Here is a 25,718-nt window from a genome sequence, read left to right on the forward strand (position 1 = left end):
TACGGGACTTCTTTTTAGTCCAAAAAAACTGCTGATCCTGCTTTCTATGTTGATCAAATATATAGTTTGTAAATGGCACGGTAGCTTAGGCATGACAAACATTACACCCCTTGCTTTCTCAAGGTTCCTTATAAACCAAAAATGTCGTATATAAAATTTCATAGATACACTAAAACAAACAAGGGGCTTTTAAAATAAATATCTAATGCTCCCTTACTACATTTGGAGGCACATTTAAGATAATGGTGTAATTTAGGCCTCCCAATAGAACATAGGTCCCAGCAGTATGGGAAAAAGTAGATAAGGGATCAATTAAGCACTTACTGCAATTAGATAAAATTATGGAACATTAGCAAATATTTATTCAATGATGACCAAAATAATTGTTTTCATATTTTCAAACTGTCCGTATTCTGCATCCTTTTTCTATGAAAGAGACAACATAACGTACTCACAAAATATTTTCAAACATGAGAGCTTTTTTTGAGATTGGCCAATGGCACACATTTTTTAAATCTGTTACTCTTCATTATGCCAAAACGTGCCAGAATGGATTACCCAAAATCGGACTGGCTATTTCACAGCAGTGCCAACTCGAGACACATGCAATTTCACTCAAATTGAATGTTGTATTACACACCAGCACTGTTACATAAATTGAATAATACAATCTCTAATAAGTGCCCGCGTGCTACAATTATATCACAGAACATTGGTTTCATATGATATGGGTAGGCCCAAGGTTAGAAACATATAGAAGGATATCTTTAAATTTACTTCTGAGGTTGTCTCGGTTCTGGTTAACCCTTTCGAAAGACCAGTATGTTGCAAAGTAAATATATGTGAGCAGTTGTTAAAAAAGTAATTCTAAATTATTGGGTATTGTCATGTTAAAAGCCCGCTCCATAAGAATACGAAGGTGGAAAGAGGTATTGCGCCCGATTTCAAGCATTCTAAGCAAAAATTGATTTGAATATGTAAACTCAAGTACTGTTATACCTTGAGAAAACTACCTAGACTGATACACACCAACCAGTACACTCCCACCAAACCATGTAAAGACACTGCTTACCTTGGCCATGTCACACACCGTCACATGTTCGTTCAGAGCCACCAGATCAAAGGAGTGCACGGTGTTTCTAACACTGCGAGCAATCTTGCAATCTCCGCACCCAAAATCTGCCACCACCAATGATGCAGGCCTGAAAAGAGAGAAGAATTTTATTAAGGGTATCCAGAAAGACACAGTAAGTCACAGTGAGCAAGCTCAGCTCTGACCAGAAGTAACATCACAGTTGTCACTGTTTGGGAAAACACTAGAAATGGAAGCTCTGGTACAGTCCTCAGAAGCAACAACAATAAGCGTAGAAGATTCCTTGCAGTCATACCGCAACCAAAGCCAACCAAATAAAGTCTTATGCCTCTAGAACCCTGCAAAGTGAACACAAAAGTACCAAAGACTAAGAAATGCTGAGACCTCTGATACTGGCTGCACTCATGGTTCTCTTGTGTAGCATCACACACAGTGGGGAAACAAAACCCAAGTTTTTCCACCCATACAGCTCATCTTCAAAACATTACTTCTGCAAACCCCAAGGTAGGAGCACAGCACACATGACAACAGTCTGCAACTGTGTGTTGTGAAGTAATCTCCAAGGCAGGATTCAGAGGGGAGTTCTACGCACTCAATATTATATGTCGCAAGACTACGAAACACTGGGAGCTCAACTGTCTACAGATTCGCTCTGCAAGAGCCAAATGGCATGCGCGAGCCCCAACAGAGTTACAAGGAACTTACAAATCAAAACTGTTACAGCCATGTAGCACCTTTGCATCTACAGCAACAAAAGCCTTCTGGCCAGCTTCGCACCTAAAGACAACAACTCAAACTCTGAATATGCTCTCTTCCTCATATTGGTCTGAGCGAATTTTCTTTTTCTTTACTTACTTCACTGCTTTCTTAATGCTTGTCATTTGGACTTCCAGACGCAATCCCCTTCCTCTGACATTTTCTTTGTTATCAATGGGTGGATTGGTATCTGCAACTTTAGCTACATGCCTTCTGTGTCCAGAGCACAAAGTATTCTAATATTAGCCTCCCCTAATTGACTGGTTACCCCCAGCTCAACAACAAGCACATCTTCTAGGTACATTATATTAGAGCAGCACATGGACTACTTTCTTCCTTCATTCCTTTCACATGTTTTCTCGTTAGCATTTAGAACTGCTCATTGTGCAGAATGTGTACTACTCACATCAAAGAATATAATCTAGCGACAAGGACAATTGTGCAGATGGTAGTAAACACTTCCCAGCACAAACATGTGCTTTCTCTGCATATGTATGTTAACAACATGAACAGAAGGCCCGGACTTGAAACTAAAGACAGGCAAAATAGAAACAAAAAACACGAATAGAAGCCTTTAGCCCTGCATCAAAAGGAGGAGCTGCAACTAGGTTCCCTAAGATTCTGGAAGAAGATGAAAATAAAATGTACGAAGGAATTGCTTAACCTCCTGGGATTATTTTGGGTCACAGAGCAGCATATTCAGGGTTACATCATTCCTCAGTAACACCACCGATCAAACCCTGCGTTGGCACCTACCGATTCCGGAGATATTTGATGATAAGATCAACTGGATTCTCAGGCCACCGCTCCACCTGGGTGCGGAACCCATGGTGGTAAACCTCAAAGGCTGCCGGGTCCTGCTGGAACAGGGCCAGGGCATCGCTGCTGCTGGATGTGTAGAGCTGCTGGTTAATGTAACGGAAGCGGGCTGACCTGAGGCGCTCTTCCATCTTTAATCGTAGTGCTGCTGACCGATCTGCAGATGTGGGCAGGTTTGGCCCCAATGTATCTACTTCTCCTGCGTGTTCTCCTTCTGCGCTTTCTGCAGCATTGGTCGCATCATCTTTGACTGCTGGAAGTGTCTTTTTGGATTGCTTCTGCAGGATCACCTTTAACATTTCTAGCTTCTTCTTGTTCAGCGTTGTTGTGCTAGCATTTGCATCATTCGATGACACCTGTGGCTTCCGTCCTGTAGGAGCCTTCACTGCAGTGTTGCTGCTGGGGACAGCCTCTGCCACTTTCTGGTCTGAAGACTCTTGGGATGGGCTGTAGTTTTCCTTCACACTAGAGCAGGCATTTTTCAACCTTCCTACTGTCTTTTTGTTAAGTGCTGCAGTTGCCACTTGTTTTTTTGTTGGTTTGGTGACCGGGTTCTCTCCTGCCACAGGCTTGATCTGTTTGGATGCTTCCCCGGTCTGCTCCCCTTCTTTAAACTTGTTCTTATTCCGTTTCTTATTCTTCTGTTTGTTTTTCCATTGTTTTCTGCTGAGCTGAGCTGTAGCTGGGGTCTTGCTCTCAGTGTCTCCAGTGGAGTGTACAGCATCCTCACTCCCATTGTCCTGCTGCACATTCTGGTTGGGATCTGGGGAGGAGAGAGAGAGAGGGCAAGAGTGACCAACCCATTCCCAGAATAAGATTTAGAGTAGTGATCTCTGCAGTGTTGGGTGCCTCCTCCCCAAGGTCTGCAGCATGGATGACCAAAACCTTCTCACAAACTAGTAGTTTACCAACGTACTTCCCAAAATATGGGTTTAAAGGAGCAACACTGAATATCGCAATCTATCAAGTGCTAAATGTGTTCATAGGAAAAACAAAAAAGGTAACTATGGTAATCAATTTTCAACACCACCTTTGGATACCTGAGGTACATCCTTCATAACCCCAAAATCCCTCAGAAATGTAAGCTCAATCGCACACGATATATTTTTAATTTCATATATTCTATTTATTATATGTGAAGGAACAACAAATAACTTTTTTTCTTCTCAAAATGACCTCAGCTGTTCTCACTCCAGAATATTTGTCTCACTTAGGTTTTACAAAACATACATCTAGTGTTCTAATTAGAAACTAAATACAATGTATTAATTACATTTCTTAGAGGACATAATGTCAAACCCCCTAAAATGTTTTACCCTACTCACAACTTTCGATATATTAACAGTAGAAAAAAATTCTGAGATTATGGGGACCCATACCATACCATTTTTTTTTATTTTTATTTTTTAATAGGGGGGCTTAGCATGCAAATATTTGAAATCAGAGACTCTCAAAGCAGAAGAGGAAGGTGTAGCCACTACACGTAGATAATTCAATTCTGAGCAAAAAATAATGGGTGCAAATTAAGGCCACCGTTTTAATCATTTACCCAGTGCATCCCAGCACACATGTACACAAAAAGCGGACCCTACCTTATTTAAAGAAACACCAGAAATGTAGAAGTCTCACTAATGGGCGAGTGTAACTATGATCATTCTCTCAGGGTCAAGGAGGTTCAAGTGGAGAAGTACGCTCTTCTCAGCATGTGGTCACCTGTTTTTGACTCTAGGTTTGCCCCTGCTGTCCTGTGAACGCCTACCAGTTACCACCATACTTGTAGAGGTCTTGCCATTATATAGTGTTCTGCTCCAGGTCTCCTGCTTCCCGTGATGAGGAAAGAGAGGCCAAAGGTTCATTATAAAAGTCAATTTTCTTTCTGGGTGGGGTTGACTCCATAAGCCAGAACACCCCAATCCATCTCTCCCACTATGTCCAAAATCAGTGAGCTGATATTGAAAGAGTGACATGGCCAGCAACCTTGTATAACTGAAATAATCCTGTAAAAACTGGATCATTGCACCTGCATTGTTAGACACTCTGTCAGTTCAGCCAAAGGGACCTGTTTTGCCAATTCCTAGGACAAGAAAGGTCAGCTTCTGGTGAAATACAGGTGAGCCCTTCCCCACCCGCCCCATCCAGAGCCACATTCTGGTGAAAGACAAGGTTTCAGAATTCAACTCTTCTCCTTCTCCCACTCTCTCCATCTACCACTCAACCTCTGCCTCTTTTGTCTCCATCTCTCAAACCATCTCTCTCCATCACAACCTCGGTATTACTCACTTTCGACCAGTCTCTTTCTCGCTCTCGACTTCTGCCTCTCTCACTCACTCTCTCCTGTTGTGTCTTTTCCCCTCTCCTCTCTTGCTTGGTCTTTCTTCCAATTCATCTCCCCCACTGCACTCCCTCAATCTCTTTCTCCCTTTTGCTCTCTTGTTACCTGTCTCCGTCTCCATCTCTTTCGATCGCTCCCCCTGCCTCTCTCAATTGCTCTCCCAAACTCTTGCAGAGAGGGAGCTCTGGACAGGGAGGTGGCTGCTTCTTCCTTAAGAATGGCCCCCAATTACATATAGATGGCCCAAGTATAGATGGCCTGGCCTCTCCGTTGGCCTGCAGTTGGATAAGCCAGGCCCTAGTGAGTCTCTCATCTCCTAAAAATTAAAGCATCTTTTCTGTCTTCCTTCTGAAGTGCCCCTCTCCTACATGCAACTGTGCACCATCTTTGCTTATCACTTTAAGGAACTGTATTTCTTCCAAGATTGATGCAGAAAAATTGAACCATCTTATTTAGACATGTCTGTTGAGGTTATTGTGATGAAAGGCACAGCACTGAACAGCTTCAAACAATGTGCTGCACCCCCAGTTTTAAGCTGCAGTTCTAGTTGTACTGTATCCTCTTTTGAGGGCATGGTCTCACAGTACACTTGAGGGGTGCCTAAGAGTCGTGGAGGGACTCATGTAATCCCAATTCCCACTGTGACCCTAGAGAGAAAGCTGAAGGACTGACGCACCATGTCTTAGTGGAAAGGTACACAGGTGAATTTGACTGCGTATTGTAGGCTTCTGTGTGTAACCAGCTATTTCTGCAAGGAGTTAGGGGGGGTCAATGGAATGTTTTCACTTTCTTTGTATACTTTCATTACAATAAGGAGCTGGTCGTCTTATGTCACTCGACAGAAGTGTTTACAGATGGACTGAGAATTACACAGGGAGCACCAGACAGCTCTAAGCAGCTGATGAGCTTGTCAGTCAAGTGAAAGTAGTCTTAAATTACCCAGGAAATGTATGCACAAGAGGAGCGAGTTAGGCTTCCTCACCCTGGAGAGCTGAATGTGTGCTTACTCAGTGGCTTCGAAGCGCTCCAATGAAGATATTACTCTCCTTCCCAAGCGGTCCTTGGGATCAGGATGTACTGTGGCCCTCAGACTAAATGATTAGACCATCACCACTCACCCCCCGCAGGCTTCCTTTTCCATGTCAGGTTGGAAGATTCTGGCTCATTGATTTTCCTCTTCTGTGCATGTTTCTGTGGTTCAGACTCAGAGATGGTAGAGCTTGGAGCCTGCCTCCTTCTTTTGCTCCTCTTCTTCTTACGTTTCGTTTTCACGGGGGTCGTCCCAGTGGAGTCATCCTCAGACTCCGACGCGTCTTTCACTGCTGGTGAGGAGTTATCTTTCCTACTCATGGAGGTGCTCTCCAGCACACGCAGGGTCTCCAGGAGATGTTTGGTCGTCTTCTTGCGCCCAGCACCTGGAGAGACCTGCCGGGACACAAAAACCAGAAGCAGTGAGATCAAAGCTCTTCGCTATACTCCGACATGCCAGCGTATAAGCGTTCAATGGATTTAAAGGCCGGGTCACGCATGCATCCAGAATATGGCCTTCCTTAAGGACATACTGGAACTTGGGGCCGGATCTATGAAACAAACCTGTGGGTCGCAAAATCATAGTGTTTGTAAACAGAAATTGATTTTACAATGTACTAAACCCAATTTACAGGTCACTAATGTATTTCTGACTCGAATGATGGGTTCAGCGGCCTACACCAGATTACAGTTAGGAAGGAGTGTTCCTTCCGAACTGTGAATCCGTACGAGTCAACGGTTTGCGACCATCACTGGCCAGTTACAGACACCTCGAAGGCAGTGGGCACTGATTTGCAAATGGGAAGGGAAGGTGTATCCTAGGGTCTACTTTTTCTTTAAGAATTGTGTTGACCAACCCTGGAGGTCAGGTATGGGGGAGACAGGTACTGGTTTTATGGAACCACTGCCTACTCCCACCAATGTCGTCCCAATTTTTTTTTTAAAGCTGCACTGGTTCGTTTGAGGAGTACGGTCTGCTTTAAAAAAAAAAAAAAAAAAAAAAAAGTTTTTGGGTAATACAAACACACCAATGGCGGACAGGACACCATCCTTTTTTTATTTTTTTATTTCTTTTTATTATTTTAATTCAAACAAGAGCATCATTAGCAACAAATTGTCCACAGTATATTGGCGGTTCATCTGCATCTACATTTTATATTAACCATCCTATGTATGCGCTTCATCCAGGCATAGTAATGTGGAACATCAAGGGCCAGGAAGGGCGAGTCCTATTTCATTGGCCAACCATTGTGCATACATCATAAGAATATCAGACTGCCATTGTCCCCTTGTACTCTATTATTCACACATTTGGTTTGTCTGTCAATACTGTGCAACAGAATAATCATAAGCGCAGCGGCATTTCTAATATGTAATATGAGTAAGCCTCCCTCCCATTCACCGTGTTCCTACTCCATCAGTGTGTGATCCCTACTGCGTCAGGCTCCGAGGCCTCCTGCGGATGTTCAATCAAGTAGCAGGTCAAAGGCGCCCAAATGTCCCGTGGCCTAGAGGCACTGGGTATTAGCTTTGCATACGCAGCAAGCTGTTCCTGCCATGTCACTAGATCAGCAATCCAATCCTTAAATTTTGGGTCTCCTCCCCTGCCCCAGCGACAGGCCACCCTTCTCTTAGCCATTAATAGCGCTAGGGCAATATATTTCCGGTGAGTCGCCTGTATCGATTTGACATAACCAAGCAATGCCATCAACGGCGTGGGTTCCATCTGCGTATTCGTCATACGTGTCGAAGCCCTAAAGACCTGCGTCCAGTAGTCATTCACGCCAAGGCACTCCCATGCCAGATGTAAAAAAAAAAAAACACTCCAGGAGCTCTACATCTGGAACATCTGTCCGTATCTCTCAGCTGGTATCTATACATCCTAGCCGGCGTATAGTATAATCTATGCAGGTACTTATAATATATCATGCGAAGTCTGCTGCTGGCCGACACTCTCTCAGTCTGCAGGCAACAATATTCCCACTGCTCATCCGTCAGTGCCAAGCCACAGACAGGTACCCCTTGCGATGGAAAATGGTTGAGATGTATGACCATTAATGAGTACCTTGGCTACGGGCAAGTGATACAAGAGCCTAATCCATGATAGAAAGAGGGGTGGGAATCCCATACGCAGCATTACTCCAACAAAAATGTAGTCCCACTCTATCGAATCAAACGACTTAGTGGCGTCTAAAAAAAAAAAACTGCTGCTAGGGGTAGATCAGGCGAGACAGTGTTGAGAACCGTAAAAAGTGTCCAATAGTTATGGGAGGTGGCCATTCCAGGCACGAAGCCCGACTGATCCGGGAGTATCAAATTTTCCAACAACAGACTCAAGCGAGTAGCGACTAATTTGGCCAGTATTTTGGCATCACAGTTTAGCAGGGAGAGTGGCCTATAGGAATCACATTGCTGGGGCGGTTTCCCTGGCTTCAGTAACGAGATTATAAGAGCTTCCCTCATGGAAGCGGGAAGGCACCTACCTCCAGTGATTCTTCATATACTTCTCGCAAGATGGGGGCCATAAGATCAATATATGTTTTATAGAATTCTATGGGAATGCCGTCCGTCCCTGTGGCTTTCCCTTATTGCATACTCATAATGGCCTCCCGAACCTCATCTAATTCAAATGGAGCGCATAGAAACGCACGTTGTGCATCGCTTAGCCAGCCCAGTGCCACATCTCCCAAAAAACCCTCTAGGTCCATATCATCCCTTCTATTGGTAGTGTACAAGACTGTAATGTCGCGTAAATGCACTGAGAATATTAGCAGTGTCCCGATAGACCGCCCCTTCAAGCTCTTCAATTTCCAATATATAATTCGTGTAGTGAGGTTTCCTAACCGTATAGGCCAACGCCTTCCCTGGCCTCTCCCCCTCTCCATAACAGCAGGCCCTCCAGTATTTGCCTCGAAAGCGCGTCTCCCTCCCAGCTGTAGCCATATACTCCGTGAGCGTGTCCCTGAGCTTCACCTGGGCTGTGGTGGTAGGTTTTAGAGCCAATTCCGCCTCCAACAGTTTCAGCCCTCCCTCCAGTTTACACAGTGAATTAGTTATATCTTTGAGCACCCCGAACCCCTTGGACATGCAGAACCCCCGAATCGTTACCATGAATGCTTCCCAGATGATTTCCACACTGTCCACTGAGCCTTTATTGCGGTTGAAGAAATCCCGCACTTCCTCCCGCCGCTCTTTCTGAAAGACCTCATCTAACAACATGGTAGCCTGCAACCGTACTCTCAGGCTCCAAATGGCCAAGAGAGCTGATAATGATAAAATGCTGATTGCAGCCATTGCAGCCAGAGCGTGGGTGGCGTTGGTGGACCTGCTTAGGACGTCGGTTGCTGACCCGGACTGATCTCCTTCACGATTCCACTAGGGCACACGCATGGTTGATCTGCCCTCCCCGAGTGGGCGGCGTGGTTGGGGGATAGCGGGTTTTGAGTGGCTACTTCTGTGCATTCGCCCCCTGGCAGTACGTTACCGGTGGACCAATCAGAGGGGCTCATCAGTGATACTGGAAGATAGCTGAGGGAGCGACATGTCTGGCAGTGGGGAGGGAGGGGAGTTAAAGGGGCTGGGGGTGGGCAGAGGGGGTTTAGTTAATTTGTTATTTATTGAGGAGGCTTGCAGCGAGGCCTAGTAGGAAACTGTTGACCCGGATGCTCTGGATGGGATTATAGGCCGTGCCTAACCTGACACTGTTGCGGTAGGGGAGGGTTGGCAGAGCAGCAGGGGGGTACTGGGATAGGGGGATGGCGCTCCTCCCGGAGGCCTTGATATCGCAGGTGCAGGACGGGATAGAAGCATGGAGAGTTCTAGGAAAGACCCTGTCTTATGGTGGAGATGGTAGAGGGGTATCGATATACCGGAATTTGATCAGGGGGGCTTGACAGGGGCCCTGGAGAGAGCGGTTTATTTAGGTACGGCCCATCCTGCAGTAATCGTTGTAATGTATATTGTCTTGTCGTAAAAAACTTGCAATAAAGTTTGTTTAAAAAAAAAAAAAGGTAGCCTGCAACCGCCAACTGCCACGCGGCACGCTAAGGTCCGATGAGGACAATGTGAGTCGTACCGGGGCATGATCAGAGTATGTTCTGGCTAGGTGTTGCACCTGGGAAATTGCGGGACCCAGTCCCCTGGAAACCAACCGATAACCTAGCCTTGCCCAGGAAGCTGCCTGTGCTGTGTAATGTGTCCCCTCTTGTGAGTGCGGGTGTGCGTGTCACCAAGCGCCAATCAAGTGATAGGTGGCGATGGTGTCCCTGAGAGTCACACACGCTTTGGTGTAGTGATGCGGGGCAGGATGTGACCTATCGCGACTTGGGTTATTTGTAACGTTAAAGTCTCCACCCCAAATGATATGATGGGAGCCCACCTCAAATATCTTAGCCCACAGCGTGGAGAAGAAGGTCGGGTCGTCGACATTAGGCCCATAACAACAGGCCAGCGTAACAGAAAGAGACCCCAACCGCCCCCACGCCACGCAATAACGACCCTGTAAATCCCCTGCTGACCCCGCGAGGTGGAAGGGCACTTGCTTCTTAATAAGTATCGCCGTCCCCCTTGCAAAAGAGGAATAAGAGGAGAAGACTCTGTGCTCCGCCCATCGCAAAACTGCTGGATTCCTGGGGAGTAAAATGCGTTTCTTGCAGCATAGCTATGTGTGTTCGGTGTCTATCTAGGTAGGCCAACAGTAGCCGCCTCTTCCGTGCATCCCCCAACCCTCTAACATTCCACGTGACGATATTCAATTTCCTAACATCGTGATCAGCCATATTCCTGGCTATCAACCATGTCCTGGCGCATTACCCAATCGCTGCCGTTCAGCCAATGCCCTGTGTTACAGCATATTTCTGCAGGTAGTCTAAGATGCTAAACTTCCATCCTGTCCACCCTCGTCCAGGAACCATTCCTTATGGTAACCTGCTGTGAGATAGACATATACAAACCAAAAAACATCCCGCTAACCCCCTCCCCCTCCCACTGAAGCAGCCCCAACTTGCCAGCGATGTACGCCCCTCCCCTTCCCCCCCAACCCCAACACAACCAGTATAGGCACTACAGCCCCCATCTAGGGTGTGCAGTGAACAGCCCCAGGGTGATACCCGCTGGAGGCCTATTCTAGGCGGCTACACAGGTACCTCTCGCCCTAAAAGCCCACTTCAGATGGAACAGCCAGGCTCTAGGGGCCAGAGGGTGCCCGGTGCGCGAGGTCATGCGCTCAAAAAGGTTCATCAGTCAGCAACAATACGTAACCTCAGCCTCATCTCCTGCCATTGAGGAAGTATGTTTCGAGTCACTAGAAACACCAACATGGACACCAAGTGTCATCTCACTGCGAGTCTTCTTCAGCTCCCTCCGACACCGATTGCTGCGATGCCGCCGCTCCTCCGTCAGGGCGATTCGCTCTCTTCACTTGTTTGAGGAATTCTTCCACTTGGTACGGTGCGGTAAAGAAACGCTGCTGTATCACTCTGAGTCGTGCTGGATATAGCAACGCATAGTCTATTTGCGCCTTCCACAGTTTAGCCTTGACGTCCATAAAATTACGACTCTCCTCCTGCACCATGGCCGTAAAGTCCAGATAGATTGAGAACGTATTCCCGTCGTACGTCAGGGACCGTTTCCCTCTTGCAGCTCGTAAGGCCACATCGCGATCCCTGTAGTTTAATAGCCTCGCAATTATTGGACGCGGAGTGCTGCCAGGCTGCGGACGCGGCCCAAGGGACCTATGGGCGCGTTCCGCGATGAATTGGCTGGAGAAAGCCTCCGCACCTACAGAGGATAGTAGCAGTTTCTGTACATATTCCTCCATCTTCCTAACATTGGTGGATTCTGGTATTCCCAGTATGCGAATATTATTGCGCCTACTGCGCGCTTCCAAGTCCTCATTCTTTGCGGCAATGACCCGCAGCAAATTATCCATCCGGGCAAGTTGCATGGTATGTCTGGAAGTCGTGGCCTCTGCATCTGCGCTTTTCTGTTTCTTTTATTCGCTCCTCATGTCCCTCTAGCTTATGGACTATAGCATCCATTCTGGATGACATTTGGTCTACTTTCTCGACAACGGTGGCGAAGCCCTGCCGGACCTCTTGCAGAATACTGTATGTCTGCATCTGGCGCCGCGGCGTCGCCTCGGGCCTCATTCCGCCCATCATGATTCTGATCCTCTTGCAGGGTCCGAGCACTGCGCCTCGCCGCCTCAAAATGCAATTTCGGCTGTCTGGCGTCTGGCTTGCTCATTATGCACCAACAGTCTCCTTGCAGGCCAAAAGTTATGCAATCCCCTCCTCGCCATTCGCCAGGCCTTATCAACTGCACCCAGGCCGTGGACGCACGGCGCTCCAAGTGGTTCACTACAGTCCAGTCTGCACCCCACCTCCTCCGTCGCTGATGCAGTGCTTTCCTAGAGATCCTCTTTCCAATTTGCTCTCTTAGGCCACCTCACCAGTCTCACATCAGCACACCGTCGCACAGTCCCAGCCAGGTCCACCGGTCTTGTAGCGTGCCGTAGTTGGGGATTACAAAAAGCGAATCCAAAGGGAGTGCCACCTAGAGGCCAAGCGGAGTCGCAGTCTTTCAGGCCCTGCCTCAGAGCATGGGGAAATCCTACAATCTACAGGAAGGCATACTCAATGATGACTTTATCCATCCTGCCAGCCAGCAGCACTCCACCACATACAGGCGCAAGACAGGCTGTCTCCCCAGCACTCAGGCAGCCGCCAGCAGTAAGGTTATCTCACCTCGTCAGTGCTAGGTCACTTATGTCCATGCCCAGGGCCCCAGCAGCTGTGCAGGCCCACTACTGCGGCAGCAGAAAAGTTCCACAACCTCAATGTGACAAGGCATCCCAGCCGCCACCGGAGCCCACCGCAGGTCCGCACGCTCAGATCCTGAAGCAGCAGGGGGGTAGGGGGGGCCCTTGTCGTCCCCAACGCCTTTCTCGCCCCTCAGGCACCGCACCAAGTCAACAGCGATGACGAGACCACGAGGCCTGGTCCTCCCGCCGTCAATCACTCCATCCGCCACTCACCGCCTCCTTAAAGTCACCCGTAGCGCCGCCAGGACCCAGCTTCAAAGGTAGAGCGGCCTCTGCATTCAGGCCGGTAGGAGTCTCCTTCCGCTCCGGTCGCATCAGATGGAGCTCCGGCCCCCGATGACGGAGCCGCGCCACGCGGCCCGCCGCCTCGTGTGCAGCCGCGGTCTCGAGTAGTTACCCTGGCCGCCTCAGATAAGCACCGCGCTCCACCGCAGCATCCCGGCCAATCTTCACAGCGGCATAATGGAGGTTCCCACAGCGCGATTCACACGAAAGTTGCAGCGAGTCTGCAGACAGGCTGGATTAAGCGTTTGATGCAGTTACAAGCTGCCTCTGTTACCATTGAGCAGGATCACTGAAGGATAATGTCACCGGGCTGCAGGAGCCTCACTCCAGTGCGGCCATCTTGCATGTGCGGCACCTAGCACCCCCCACAGGACACCATCCTTGTTTGTAGTCATGTACAGTGGGTCACACATAGCAACCCGCATAATTAATATTCACTAGCCAGGTTGTTAAGTGATCCCCTGCGAATGGAGATTTTTTTTGATGCAACCTACTAGTACATCGGCCATATTGCAAAATCAAAGATGTGTCACAAAAAGTCTACAATTAGCAATATCTTTATGCGACTTGCGTCATCGTACATCTTATCCCTGCAGCTGGACACATATAAGCCAAATCAGATATTTTTCTCAGCAGTCGCCTACAGGCCCTTGCTTAGGAAAACTCAACCCTCGAGGTTTACTTCAGTTCCATCCACTGGCCTCAATGATACCTGCAACAACCAAGCTGGATCACAGCCAGCCATAATTCTTACTCCACATCCTCGGCTTCTGAGGGCACCTACAATGCAGATATAGGGTAAACAATCCTTGTCCTTCTAAGTTAAAACATCTGTTAAAGTTTGATGACAATTTAAGGAATATTTTATCTGAAAAAAGGTTTGCATGAACTTTAAACACTTTTGTGAAGGTAAAGAAAAAAGATAAGAAACTACAATAACACAGAAGTTTAACAACAGCTGAACACATTGGGGTACACTCTAGTTAAACACGAAATTGCCAGAAAATGGGGAGTGGCGGACAGGCCGTCTCCAAGAATATGGGTAAAGGAATTGGACAAGTGTATGATTGCTCAGAAGGACGTTTTTAAATCTAGAGGGTGCCGCAAGAAATGGGACAAAAAATGGGGCAAGTGGAATGAGTATCGGGAAAAATGTGTATTTCCCCAACTGTCGAAATGGAAATGCAACAGAGATTGGCGCAATCATAGGAAGAAAACGACTAACTTTTGGGTATATCTTTAAAGATGAACGTGATATGTAGAGAACTATACTGTAAAATGATTGACAATTGTGACTCTAGATGTTTGTTTTTGATCTTATTGTATGAAAATAATAAAAATATATTATTTTAAAAAAGAAACTACAATAAACATATTTTACTCTTTAGATAGCTGAGAAATTCCTATATCGATTTGCAAACACTACACTAATGTGATTAAGGAAAATGTTGTATATCATTCTTGTTACAGTAAAACGAGTTCGTTACACCGTTTTTGAACAAATCGGATTTGTATCTGTTGCATAAATATCCATATCACCTTTCTTATGTTAGGAAAGCAGAGTGGAAGGCAAAGGTGACTTGGACATAGCACAGGAGAAGTATTAGAATTGGAACAAAAACATTAATTTGCCCCACAAATTAGCGAGACAAAGCACAATGTTAATCAGCTGCAATTTCAAATTGTGCAACTAGTAACAACAAGGAAGGTGACGCCGTAACCAAACTACTGCAAAGAGAAAGTTACAGGAAGGAAAACTGGATACAATTAATCTGAGAGGCTATAATGAAAATCTGAATGAATCTTATTTAGATGGGAGTTTAAGTACTGCAGTTACAGTGAAAGGAGGGTGAACTGCCTAAAATTAATAAAAGCAAAAAGAAAAGATTAATAGAATTAACTTCAATTAAAAACAAGTGAAGACCTCTGCAAGAGAAGAATGAAAATATAATTTCTTGTAGAAATAGAAGATGCCATTTTGCGAAAACAAAAGAGAAGGACTACCACAGAGAACTTGTCAAAACGTGCCTACACCTCATTTCACACACAAAAGGGGTTGCAACTGCAAAACATGAGGCAAAGTATCACTCCACTGATCAGACGCCAACTCTCCACCTCAAAGAGCAAATCAGACTTTATTTTCAAGTCTGTGGTGCTATTAAGTATCAGGAGCTGGCACTGAGAAGGACTGCTATGTTTCCTTCTTGACTGCTCAAAGAACAAGCATTGGCAAAGCCAATAGGTCTCGCCTATGTGAGATTTATTGGCTATGTCAATTTTTTTTACCTATATTGTACAGCAGCGATAGTTGAACTCATTCCAATAGTTCCACGAGGGCTTCCACAGGCAAGCACAAATGCATGGAAACGTCTTTGGAGCCTTCATCCTTTTTCAGTTGAGTGGATTCTCAAGCTGTCTACTTGGTAGGATTTATTAATTAAACTAATATGTCTATTCATATAATTCTGTTAGAGAAATTGTCTCAGTTACCATCGGAGTCATCGAGTGATACAGCACGTGCACGCAATGGATCGAGAAAAGCTAAAGATATTATTAGTTCATAACATGCATGTTGAAAGCTTAAATATTTAATTTCCTGACTTTACAGCATGTGCTGCACAACTAAAAGGTTCAGAATGCATACATGTGAGAAGCCTGAAACAAAGATTTCAACGTCAACTGACACGGCCACCTTTGTCAAGTGACACAATCATGACAATAAGCAACGCATCCTATAAAAACCGAAAACTAATGTATGTGCATCAAAGGTGAATTTGACAGAACACTACAGCATGTAAAACCCACACCATCGCTTAAACAAGCCTCTTGTTGAAAAATGATGGGTGTCATTGCTCTGAGCACTGTCGCTAAAATAAAGACCCACTGTCAGCATCCTCGCCTATCATGGAGGAATCTCGGTTCGTCCAGCCTAAACGTCAACGAATCATGCAAGGCACCTCGGCACAGTGTTCTTGCCACTGACTAACAATGCCTGAAAACGCCATCCTCTACATTTTATAAATACAGAGGCGATGCAAGACATTTGAGGCACATCACTTACAGCCTGTTATGCCCGAAAGTGTGGAGAGCAAACTTCGGCTTAAAAAGTCACACATTTTTCACCTAATAGAGGCTGCTCTCGAAAGGTAAACACAGATTTGTTTACTGCAAAATGTGGATGGGAGCATTTCTGTCGGTGGCAGAGCGCCCTGACCGGCTGAAGTTAGGCCGTCGCTATCGCCTAATGAAACTTGACATGTTTCAACATTGGAAAGGAGACGGGCTTTAAAATGCCTGCTTGCTGCTGCCTTCTATGAGCGTCTCTGCGTGGAATGCTACGGGTGCTTTCAAGCTCCTTGTTTTATTATTTCATCCTTAATCTTGTCGTCCACTCTTTACTTTTATTTCAAATCAATGAGATATCTTGAAAGCATTTCAGATTTGTGGTGACTCAAAGGCATTTATATAAGTACAAAGCCGAAAGTTGAATAGAGTCACGAGGAAAGTTCATTTTAGCAATACTCATATAAATCCCAATTATTAGTCTTATTGCAGTTGCTGTAATATTCTGTTTATCTGATAGTTCATCTCACAGTGTAGTTTTCTGACAAGGTTTTTTCCCATCGAAAATGACCATCAGGAGTTACGTGTGGAGTGCCAGCAAACTTCGCATCCCCACTTAAAAACATAGATGGACGACTTCGCTACTGCTACATCCTGTGATTCTAGGCAAGTCACTTATCTCTCTGTGCATTAAAAAACCCTTAAGATTTACTGTATCGTCAAAGACAAACAACACACAACAAACAAATTAAAGCTTTACCGACACACTAGCGAACGAAAAGGGAATGTTCATGTAACAAGAACAGAACTCCGGCCACCCCTCAAAAAAAGGGAGCACAAACACACACAAATACAGAAAGGAGAAAGGCTACAAGTAATACAGCCATGCTCCGTGGGCGGTAGCAACACACAAACAAGAGGGACATATAAAACAAATAACCACTTAGAAGCAAGGATTTAAAATGGACACTCGAAGTTACCCACCAAAAGCGATGGGCAGGTTGTAATCCCACAGTGTAGATACAGCATATGTCTCGAAGAGACCGCGCATGCGCTGCCTAGGCGTGACCTAAAAAGGGACTCACCCCGACATTAGGGCCACAGGTCACAGAGTACACATCTAAATCACTGCATACGCCCTGGAACAGTCCAGGTCACACAGACGCCTGGCCGTGCACTTTTCACTTCTCCTTACAACACACTGCATGCCTGCGTGATGAACATACCATCTTGCACTGAAGGTGATCCTCCTCTGGTAAATGTTCATCATAAACATGAAGTGAATAAAAGGGGAACCATAGTCATGAAAAAAAAAACTCATATATAGATTAACAGATAATTGACATAAAAAGCATTCAACATATCGGCTACACCCATATGAAGAAATGAGGAGTTGTAATACAGAACAAACTGAGAATTATTAACTTTCAGGTTTGTCTAATGCTGGCATAACTAATTAATTGGACATTATTTGTACTCTGGATCCCAATTCTAGAATCACTCACTTGAAAAACAATAAGCTGATAACCTGAAAAAGTTCATTTTTAGCCAAAATGCATTAAGACTTGTATGATGAATAGATTTCTGCGAATACGTGTGGATACTTATATCAGTGTAAATTTTGAAGAGACTTAAGACACTATATATTTTTTTCAAACAAAATCAATTCTAAGGGGCCTAACACGAGTCTGGCGGCCTGAGGACTGCCAGACTTGTGGTGGCGCGGCGGTGGCAGTCTTGAGACTGCCCCATTATGACTACCCTTAGTGGTCGTGCCGCCCTGAGACCGCTGATTCCTCAAGGGAACCACTGTTTCCTGGTGGTGGTATGGCGGTCCAGAGGCACCTATATGCTCGGCTGGACCGCCGCGGTCCCGCCAAGCATGTTACGACATTCATCACCGCCACTGTTTTTATGGAGGTCTTTCCTCCATGAAAACAGTGGCGGTGAGGAAAGAAAAAGGGGCTCTGCAGGGCCTACTTGTGCCTCACGCCATGTGGATGCACATAGGGGGGCACAACTCGTGCCCCCCGTGTGCATGCACAGAAGTTCCAACACAGTATGAACTTTTCAGTCCCTGCTGTGCTGGAACTTCCTTTGATGTTCCCATTGCGGTGCCTATTTTATAGGCACCGCCGTGGGAACGCCAAAAGAAAAGCCAGCCAATGACTTAAGACAGTCATAATAGGGAAGGCGGTCTCCACATAGGTTTGGCAGTGTGGCGGCAGGGCGGTCCCACCGCCGCACCATCAAACTCCTAATGGGGCCCTAAGAGTTACGTAAACCAACAATGATTTTATGAGTAGGAAACACTTATGTAGCTACATAGTAATAACAGAAAAAGATTGGATGATGAAAAGTGATGTGAGTGCAACACCGATCTAGGTGAAATTACAGTGACCCGATCAAGGCCATTGTTCTTTCATTTCACAGAATTATCTGCATTACAAGATCAACACATCACATCTAATTCTTCTCTTAAATATCTACGGCAACATTAGCGCAGCTGCCAAGCCAGCATTGATTCCTCAATCATAGCCACTTATTGCATCTAATTGCGGAGTACATACAGCCTTATCCGCCTCCCATCAGCATCACTCATCCTTCATGCACTGCGGGCTCTTACACCATTAGCACACGTGCGGATCCAGTCCGATTGGTTTCTTGCTTATAAAACCATTCCTGTAACAGAGAGTTCTATACTAGCAACGCCGAGCCACACCTAGTCTGTTCAACCCTTGCTAATCGTCCCCCATTCAGAGACCATAGAACTTGGAATGCTGAGGCGTATCCAGTCTAATATAGTGTCACATACTCTTTTCATCTTCGGCTCACAGAGCCTCCACAGATACCATCCATTCTGATTTATTAGGTTGAGCCTAGCGCAGTGCGCATGCGCTGCTCTAGGAAAACAACCTCTTGGAATCTATCTGTACATTCCACACGCTTGTGCGTGTGTTTTTTTTGCTTTCTTTCTATTGGTCTTTGCGTGCGAAGGCAGCACGCAATTGGTCAAAGGCGGGTGCATGTCCCACCTTTGCCTGGAATTGTAGCCGCCCACGGCTTGCGGTTACGCACAGCATTGCGCAGTGTGCCATCTGTTTTTCGCAGGCAGCATCCGCGGTGAGCTGGCGCTCCGAGATGCGCTGAGGTTAGGCAGGAGTTTCCGCTCTTTTATCTCTTACTGTTTGTTATACCACCAGGAAACTTCATGGAGACGCGTGATCTTTAATGTTAGACAGTGTAGGGCAATGCATTCTCTTTTTTAGGTCTTGCCTGAGCCCGCGCATGCGCTGCTCTGGCGAGACATTTTGTGAGTGTGAGTGGGGTTTTCAAAGTGCTACCACAGCTGGCATCAAGCTTGCGTGCGCGGGCACAGCCGCCATCAGCCCGCGATGGCTTTCAATTTCGCGGCAGCGGCACTTTCGCGGCTGTGTGGCCAATGCTTGTTTGAAAATGCTGTCTTGTATATATGCTTAAAAAAAAAACGGCAATGCTGACTTAGGCCAATACCATGTAAAGCCATTAAAAACATTTTGATCACCAATAGGGTACCCTCATTATGTCCAAAACACATATGAAAATATGCCCGGTCTGTATCCGTTAGCTATATTTTAACGGCGCCTGAATCGTGAATTTAGTGAACACTATGGAAGCCTCACTTCAGACTTCTTGTCTTGACCGAGTTGTCTGCGAGTCTGACTGAAGTGCTTCACTCTGGTTTTCCAATCACTTCACTTGGTACAAAGTCTTTTGAAAGAGCCGCGGTACACCCTCTTCTTGTTGTGTGTTGTCTTTATGAATGGCAGTATATCAACTGGCCTCTCTTCATTGTTCTACCTTGTTCGAATGGATGGATAATTTAACTATTCCACTCCTAGAAGAAGCAATGGACAAAGAGTACTCCTGACTTATTTGAGAAGCCAAACAAGATTCACTCACATTTTTCTAAAGCCAGACTAGTGAGTCCACAACAAGAGAACTTTCATAGAGGTGCACTCCTCATATTAACAACAAAAGTTCGCTTGACATTTTGACAAATACTTGTGCATCCTTCTAACCTTAATCATCGACTTAACATCCATTTGTTTTTCTGCAAATAAATGAAAAAGGGCCGAAATATTGCATGTGCTGCTATCTTTTTAACGTGCACTTTTTTTTCATGCTATAAGGATAATTGAATTGCAGCCTTGAATGTCCAGGATACTGCACATCAAATTTGTAACAATAACAGATTTACAATAAATGTACATCAGCAGTTATTTTACCTGCTGTCAAGTAAAATGATGGTCGCGGTCAGTCTTTGTAAAAATAAACGTTGTTAAGAGCAATTGATGACTTCAATCTAAATCATTTTTTGACAGTTTGATTCAAGGAGCTGACATTGGCTCAAAAATAAGCATTTGCAATTGCAGTGCAAGTGACTGGAATTCAGTAGGGTTGGCAAACATGATGGTTCCTGTAATTTGTATTTCTTCTGCCAGTGTCTGGTTCTTGACATGCCAGCATATATTTGACAGAATATTCTAAGCTTTGTCCTTTACCTGAAGTAGAAGTTAGGTGCAGATCAGAAAAGATGAAAATTGAGATTAATTTAATCAATATTAAATTTCCAGTGATTTTTAACATTGGTTTTTCAAATATTAATTTCTGATGGATATGTGTAACTGCTGACTCTTCGCTTTGTGAATCATCTTTAGAGCCAAATTTACTGTAGAAAGTCTTGAAATAGCTTGTATGCGCAGACACAACACAGTGTACACCTTGGGCAGTGCAGTCCTACCTCCTGACCTGACGACACGGAGGCACATAAAGGCAATAAACTGACATAATGATACCATTTGCTCTTTTTACACACCAGAAGGCAATTAACAGTAGCTCTGCTCTTACGGATTTCGGTTTTCATGAATTTTCTAAATTTTTTACCAGGTTTTGACAGTGCAGAGTCATGTCACCTTTGAAGACAACCGCATTTAGACAGTCTCACACAAGTTGAAAGCAGGATCGGTGTAGGACCCACACAATGTCTTCTGAAGGGGTCTTGCGAACAAACATGACTCCAAGTTCTGTAATGAGTGTTCATTGATACACCCGAAGGCCCTGAAGGACAGGGAGGCCAAGCTCTCTGCTGCGGAAAACAAGAGGCTAGGTTAGTCTCAGTCCAAATCACCCTCGTCCAGCAGGATTGAGGCAAAGTTAAAATGCCAGTCCAGTGACAAGTCACGGAAGATTATTATTATTTTTTTTTAAATAAGTAAAGTTTATTATGCATGATTAGTAAAAACCTTTCCATATACAAGACTTTGTACATAGCCATAAAAAGCGAATTAGAAGGAATGTTAAAATGTAGATCGAGATAGGTTACAGACGGTAAGAGCCTTGCCATCGGGAGAATCAAGTGCAAACAACAAGCAAAGGGAAGTAAGCGAAGCTGCTTTGTGCCCTTAGAGTGTTGCATGCAAAACTGTGCATTATGCTGTAACACACAGCCAATAAATGGTCTGAGATGTTGGCCAGGTGACCAATGCTTGGGGCCAGGGGGCATTAAGGTGGTTAAAGTGCGGAAGACGTGCCGATTAAAGTGCATAGTGCAGTTCGTAGCAGCCAGTTAGGATAAAAGTCGTTTGACAAGGTTCATGATCTGTTGAGCCCAAAAATGAATGTGTGGTCTAATTCATAAAAGTATGCTAGGTTAAAAATCTTTCATCAGTGTGGCTGGCCACTTTCATTAGTGTGTTTTCCACCCCCTGTAAATATTTCGCTGTCCGGCATATCAATTGTGGATCTGCCGAGCTGAGACAGGTAATTAATGCTTGTCTGCAGGAATGAAGGGCTTTTTGGTTGCAGATTGGGTGAAGCAAGGCTTGATGGAGGCTGAGCGTCTCTTTACAGAGGCACAGCACGTGAATTATGTCCTCGTTTATGTGGCCACACAACCAGCTGCTGCCTGTGTCATCCCTTTGTAGCCATGGAGACGCATGTAAAGTTGATGGTAGGATACTCAGTCTGTATTTCAAGTATTTTGCTGTAAGAGCGCTGTTGAAGACTTCTTCCAAATATTGTTGCAGCTTCATGGTGTTGTAGCTTTTCAAGACTGTCCAACTGTGCTGTCTTTTGGCTAATGTGGCGTTGTCTTCCAGAAGAGATACTTTCTAGTTGCTTTGTTTGCCACTTTTTTTAATAAGTCGTAGCTGGCAGAGGAGTCTCAGACTACTTGTAGACAAAACGTGGAGATTGTCACATTGAGATATTTTCTGGCAGGTGAATGTAAGTCTTTTATCTCCAGCCATATGTTATAATTTATAGTGCTTCGATCAGAGGTTTTGGATTTGTAGCAGCAGATGGTGAAGACCGCTCTCCTCACTAGCATCTGTTTAACTAGGCCGAGTTCCAGTCTTATCGGTGCTGGAGATGTGTGACTGGGTAACTGTAGAGTTTGCCTATAAATTCTCACTCTGAATTTGTCTAGGGTCTCCCAGTCTCGCTCCTGCAGCGCCTGGCTTCAATAGGCCAGGTTGGGGATTATCTTTGTACAGGCAAATTCAACAAGCATTGGCATAGCCGATGGGTTGCGCCTTTGGGGCATTATAAGTGTTTAACCATGCAACAGTTAATGTTGTTGCACCAAGGATATTGTGCTGCATAACTAAATACTTCTAAGGTCCCAAAAGCGAGACCTATTGGCTATGCCAATGCTTGTTTCATTTTATGGAGGCTTTTGCAGCTGAGACTAATTTTGCTTGGGTGAAATGCTTTGGGTTGTTTTTATTTGCTAGCATGGTGTTACTTTGCTAGCCATAGATTTAATGCATTCATTTTCTCCGTTCCATCTTTCGTGCTTCTATGAGTCTTTTATTTTTATAATTTCAAGGTGTACACAAACTCGTACAGTTTGTGTTATTTAAGGGGATGCTGCAGGGCAGGTATGTAAATGGCTCACTTGCCCTTATTTGCAAATCATGACAGTGTGAACGAGGGGTCAGCTACACTGAAAGGTGGAATGCTGTAACATCTGTGTAATCTTTTTGACACTGCAATAAAGGTATCCGAGCAAAAATGCTTTCGAAATAGTATTCTTAAACCGTACTTGCGGGTGTGGTAGAAGAAGTCCAGTGTACATGAATCAAAGGGTGATATTAAATAGTTTATCTAGGTTTAGTGGTGTGCAAGCTGGTTAGGTGTGAGGAGGATCTAATAATTCCTTGGTGTAAGGATGATCACCTGCTGAGAGTCAAGAAGTGCCATGGCCCCATCTCTCTTGGTTTTATGAAGCATAAACTTTCAACGCATTTCTGTGAGGCACGTAGACTTGTGAGAAAATGACACATTGAAACGAAATGACCTACACGAACAATTAACTGTCTTTAAAGTGCATGCATCTTCAAAAGTGCCACGTTTCTACTTGCAGGCCGAATATCCACCCCACTGTGCACTGCTGTCCCTCCCTGGGGATGTCAGAGACTGGTTGCCATGCCTACGTTTTGGTTTTGTTAGCAGTAGAGCACGCAGAGGAGCACACGGTGGCAGCGTGTTTGTCTGTCTGTCTTCCTGCCACACATAAGCAGCTATAATCTTTTAGATGTCTGTAGGAAGGTGGATATCTGACTATGGTTACCCCCAAATTTTTGCCTAGTGTCTAGCTGGTTTTTCGACTTAGTTGGCCTGAGATCCTGCCATTCAGGATCTCAGCCTGGCTGTTCTCTCTTTAAAATCAGACATCCTGGAATCAACTTGAAACTAAGAAGAAGACGGGAACTTCGACGCTCTGCCGCACAGAGGACTGAAGCCAATCTCCCCTGTGGTCAGGGAGTGACCACCTTGCTAACGCAAGCACCATCCAGCGAATCAACGTCTGCTTTGCCGCCGCCTCCCGCCGGAGCCCGAGCCCAGAGACTGACAAGACCTGGACCTCCAGACCTCTCACCGCCCGATCCACAGTCCCTGAAAAGAGGAGACCCGTGGAGGCACCGAGACACGTGGAGCCGCCATCTTGAAAAGACCACGACAAGCTGCAAGTGCAACAACCGAGGCTCCCTCCAAGTTGTGCTTTGGGATCTGAGAAGCCCAACCCTCGAGCAGCATCTGCACCAAAGGTGAGCCCTCCAGCATCTCCACGGTCTGCGTGGGGCCCTTCTGCATTTTGCCACTCGACGCGCCTAACCGGTTGCTGGCCCGCTGGCTAGTGGCCCTCTTGGCGACGAACTTCACGAAATACACCGCTGGTCTGGTTGCTCCAGACTGGCCCTTGCTCCCCTCCAAAGGAGCAGTTCCTCTGACCTTGCTGGTCAGAACCATCAGCTTATTTCGTCTCCTACAACAATTGCTTTTGCCAAGGCTTGTTTGCTTCGATCAAGTCGCCGACACCGCCGACAGCGAGAGCCTGCGTGGGACAGCTCGTGACTCGACTCCTGGACGTCGTCGACCTTCAGGGACCACGTGGCTGCAGAGACAAGCTACACCTTTCTTCCTGTTTGCACCCGACATCGCCTGGTACCCACCTGGTGCCACGCTGGTCACTGGCTAGTGACTGTGAACACTGTCCCCTCTGCTTACAGGTCTTCAACATCTCCGATCCACTCTTGGATCCACCGCATCTCTTCCGGGGCGACCGCCTGCAGCATCTTTGACTACAGGCTCCATTGAACAGATAGAAGAAACCCGACGCACTTCGACGCCTATGCACCCGCTTCCTGTGGGTGAGGTAAAGCTGGCACTCCGGTGCCCAAGTGTTGAGAATCATCTCTAGTGTCTGTGTTTCCAATCTTAAGTTCCTAGCCCATCCGGAAGATTCCTTTTGCAGTAACTTTGTACTTTTTACGCACCCATTGAAAACCTATGGGAGCTCGCGTGTGACTATTTGCTCTGCACACGCAACCCGTGGACCTCCTGGTCACTAACTGAAGTTAGCTCCTTGTAGGCCCAGCGATTCTAGAGGCCCTAGGCCTTTTCCCTTTCCTGTTCGTGGTACTTATACCACTATTTTAGTATATGGTTTGAGCGGCCACCAGAGCCTATCCATATAAAGTGCAACTTCTGTGTATTCTACTGTAATCTTGTTTGACGATTTGTGCTCCTGTGCTCATAAAGAGACTAGGGGTTACTTTGAGAAATAAATACATATATATTTTGAATATATATCTGTGTGGTGTCCTTTCATTGGTATAAAAGGGGGTTACATTTGGTAAAACAGCTGGCTTAACACGCATCACGAGTTTAGCCTCAAAGACTGCTTAGCCTACGCTACCACTAGGGCAGCTAGTCCGAAAAGGTTGACTTACAACCACACCATAAGGGTTGCTTGGCATGGTACAAGGTGGTCACTTTAACTAGTGAACATCATATACCAGGCCAACTTCTCACAATGTCGCTTAAATATGGATGGTGTTGATGCCAAATTGTAGGCACTTCCTCACCTCATGGGAAGTCCTACGACAACTGAAACATACTCAAAGTGCATCGATTTTGTTTCTATATTTAGTCAACAGTGCAGCACGGGAAACGAAGGAGAATACTAACAG

General features: G+C 45.7%; 1 protein-coding gene across 3 annotated transcripts in view; it reads right to left on the minus strand.

Annotated features, from left to right (window-relative positions):
- RRP8 (ribosomal RNA processing 8) overlaps nucleotides 1–25,718 on the minus strand; it is a 208,302-nt gene that overhangs the window by 12,616 nt on the left and 169,968 nt on the right. For all 3 annotated transcript variants that reach the window (XM_085623551.1, XM_085623552.1, XM_085623553.1), the window contains exons 3-5: nucleotides 6,119–6,425; nucleotides 2,606–3,431; nucleotides 1,073–1,202 (exon numbers count right to left, since the gene is read on the minus strand). In XM_085623551.1, the coding sequence (XP_085479677.1) occupies nucleotides 1,073–1,202; nucleotides 2,606–3,431; nucleotides 6,119–6,425 (1,263 nt within the window). The remainder of the gene's footprint in view (nucleotides 1–1,072; nucleotides 1,203–2,605; nucleotides 3,432–6,118; nucleotides 6,426–25,718) is intronic.

Source organism: Triturus cristatus, chromosome 8 (assembly GCF_964204655.1).
Source record: "Triturus cristatus chromosome 8, aTriCri1.1, whole genome shotgun sequence".
NCBI lineage: Eukaryota > Metazoa > Chordata > Amphibia > Caudata > Salamandridae > Triturus > Triturus cristatus.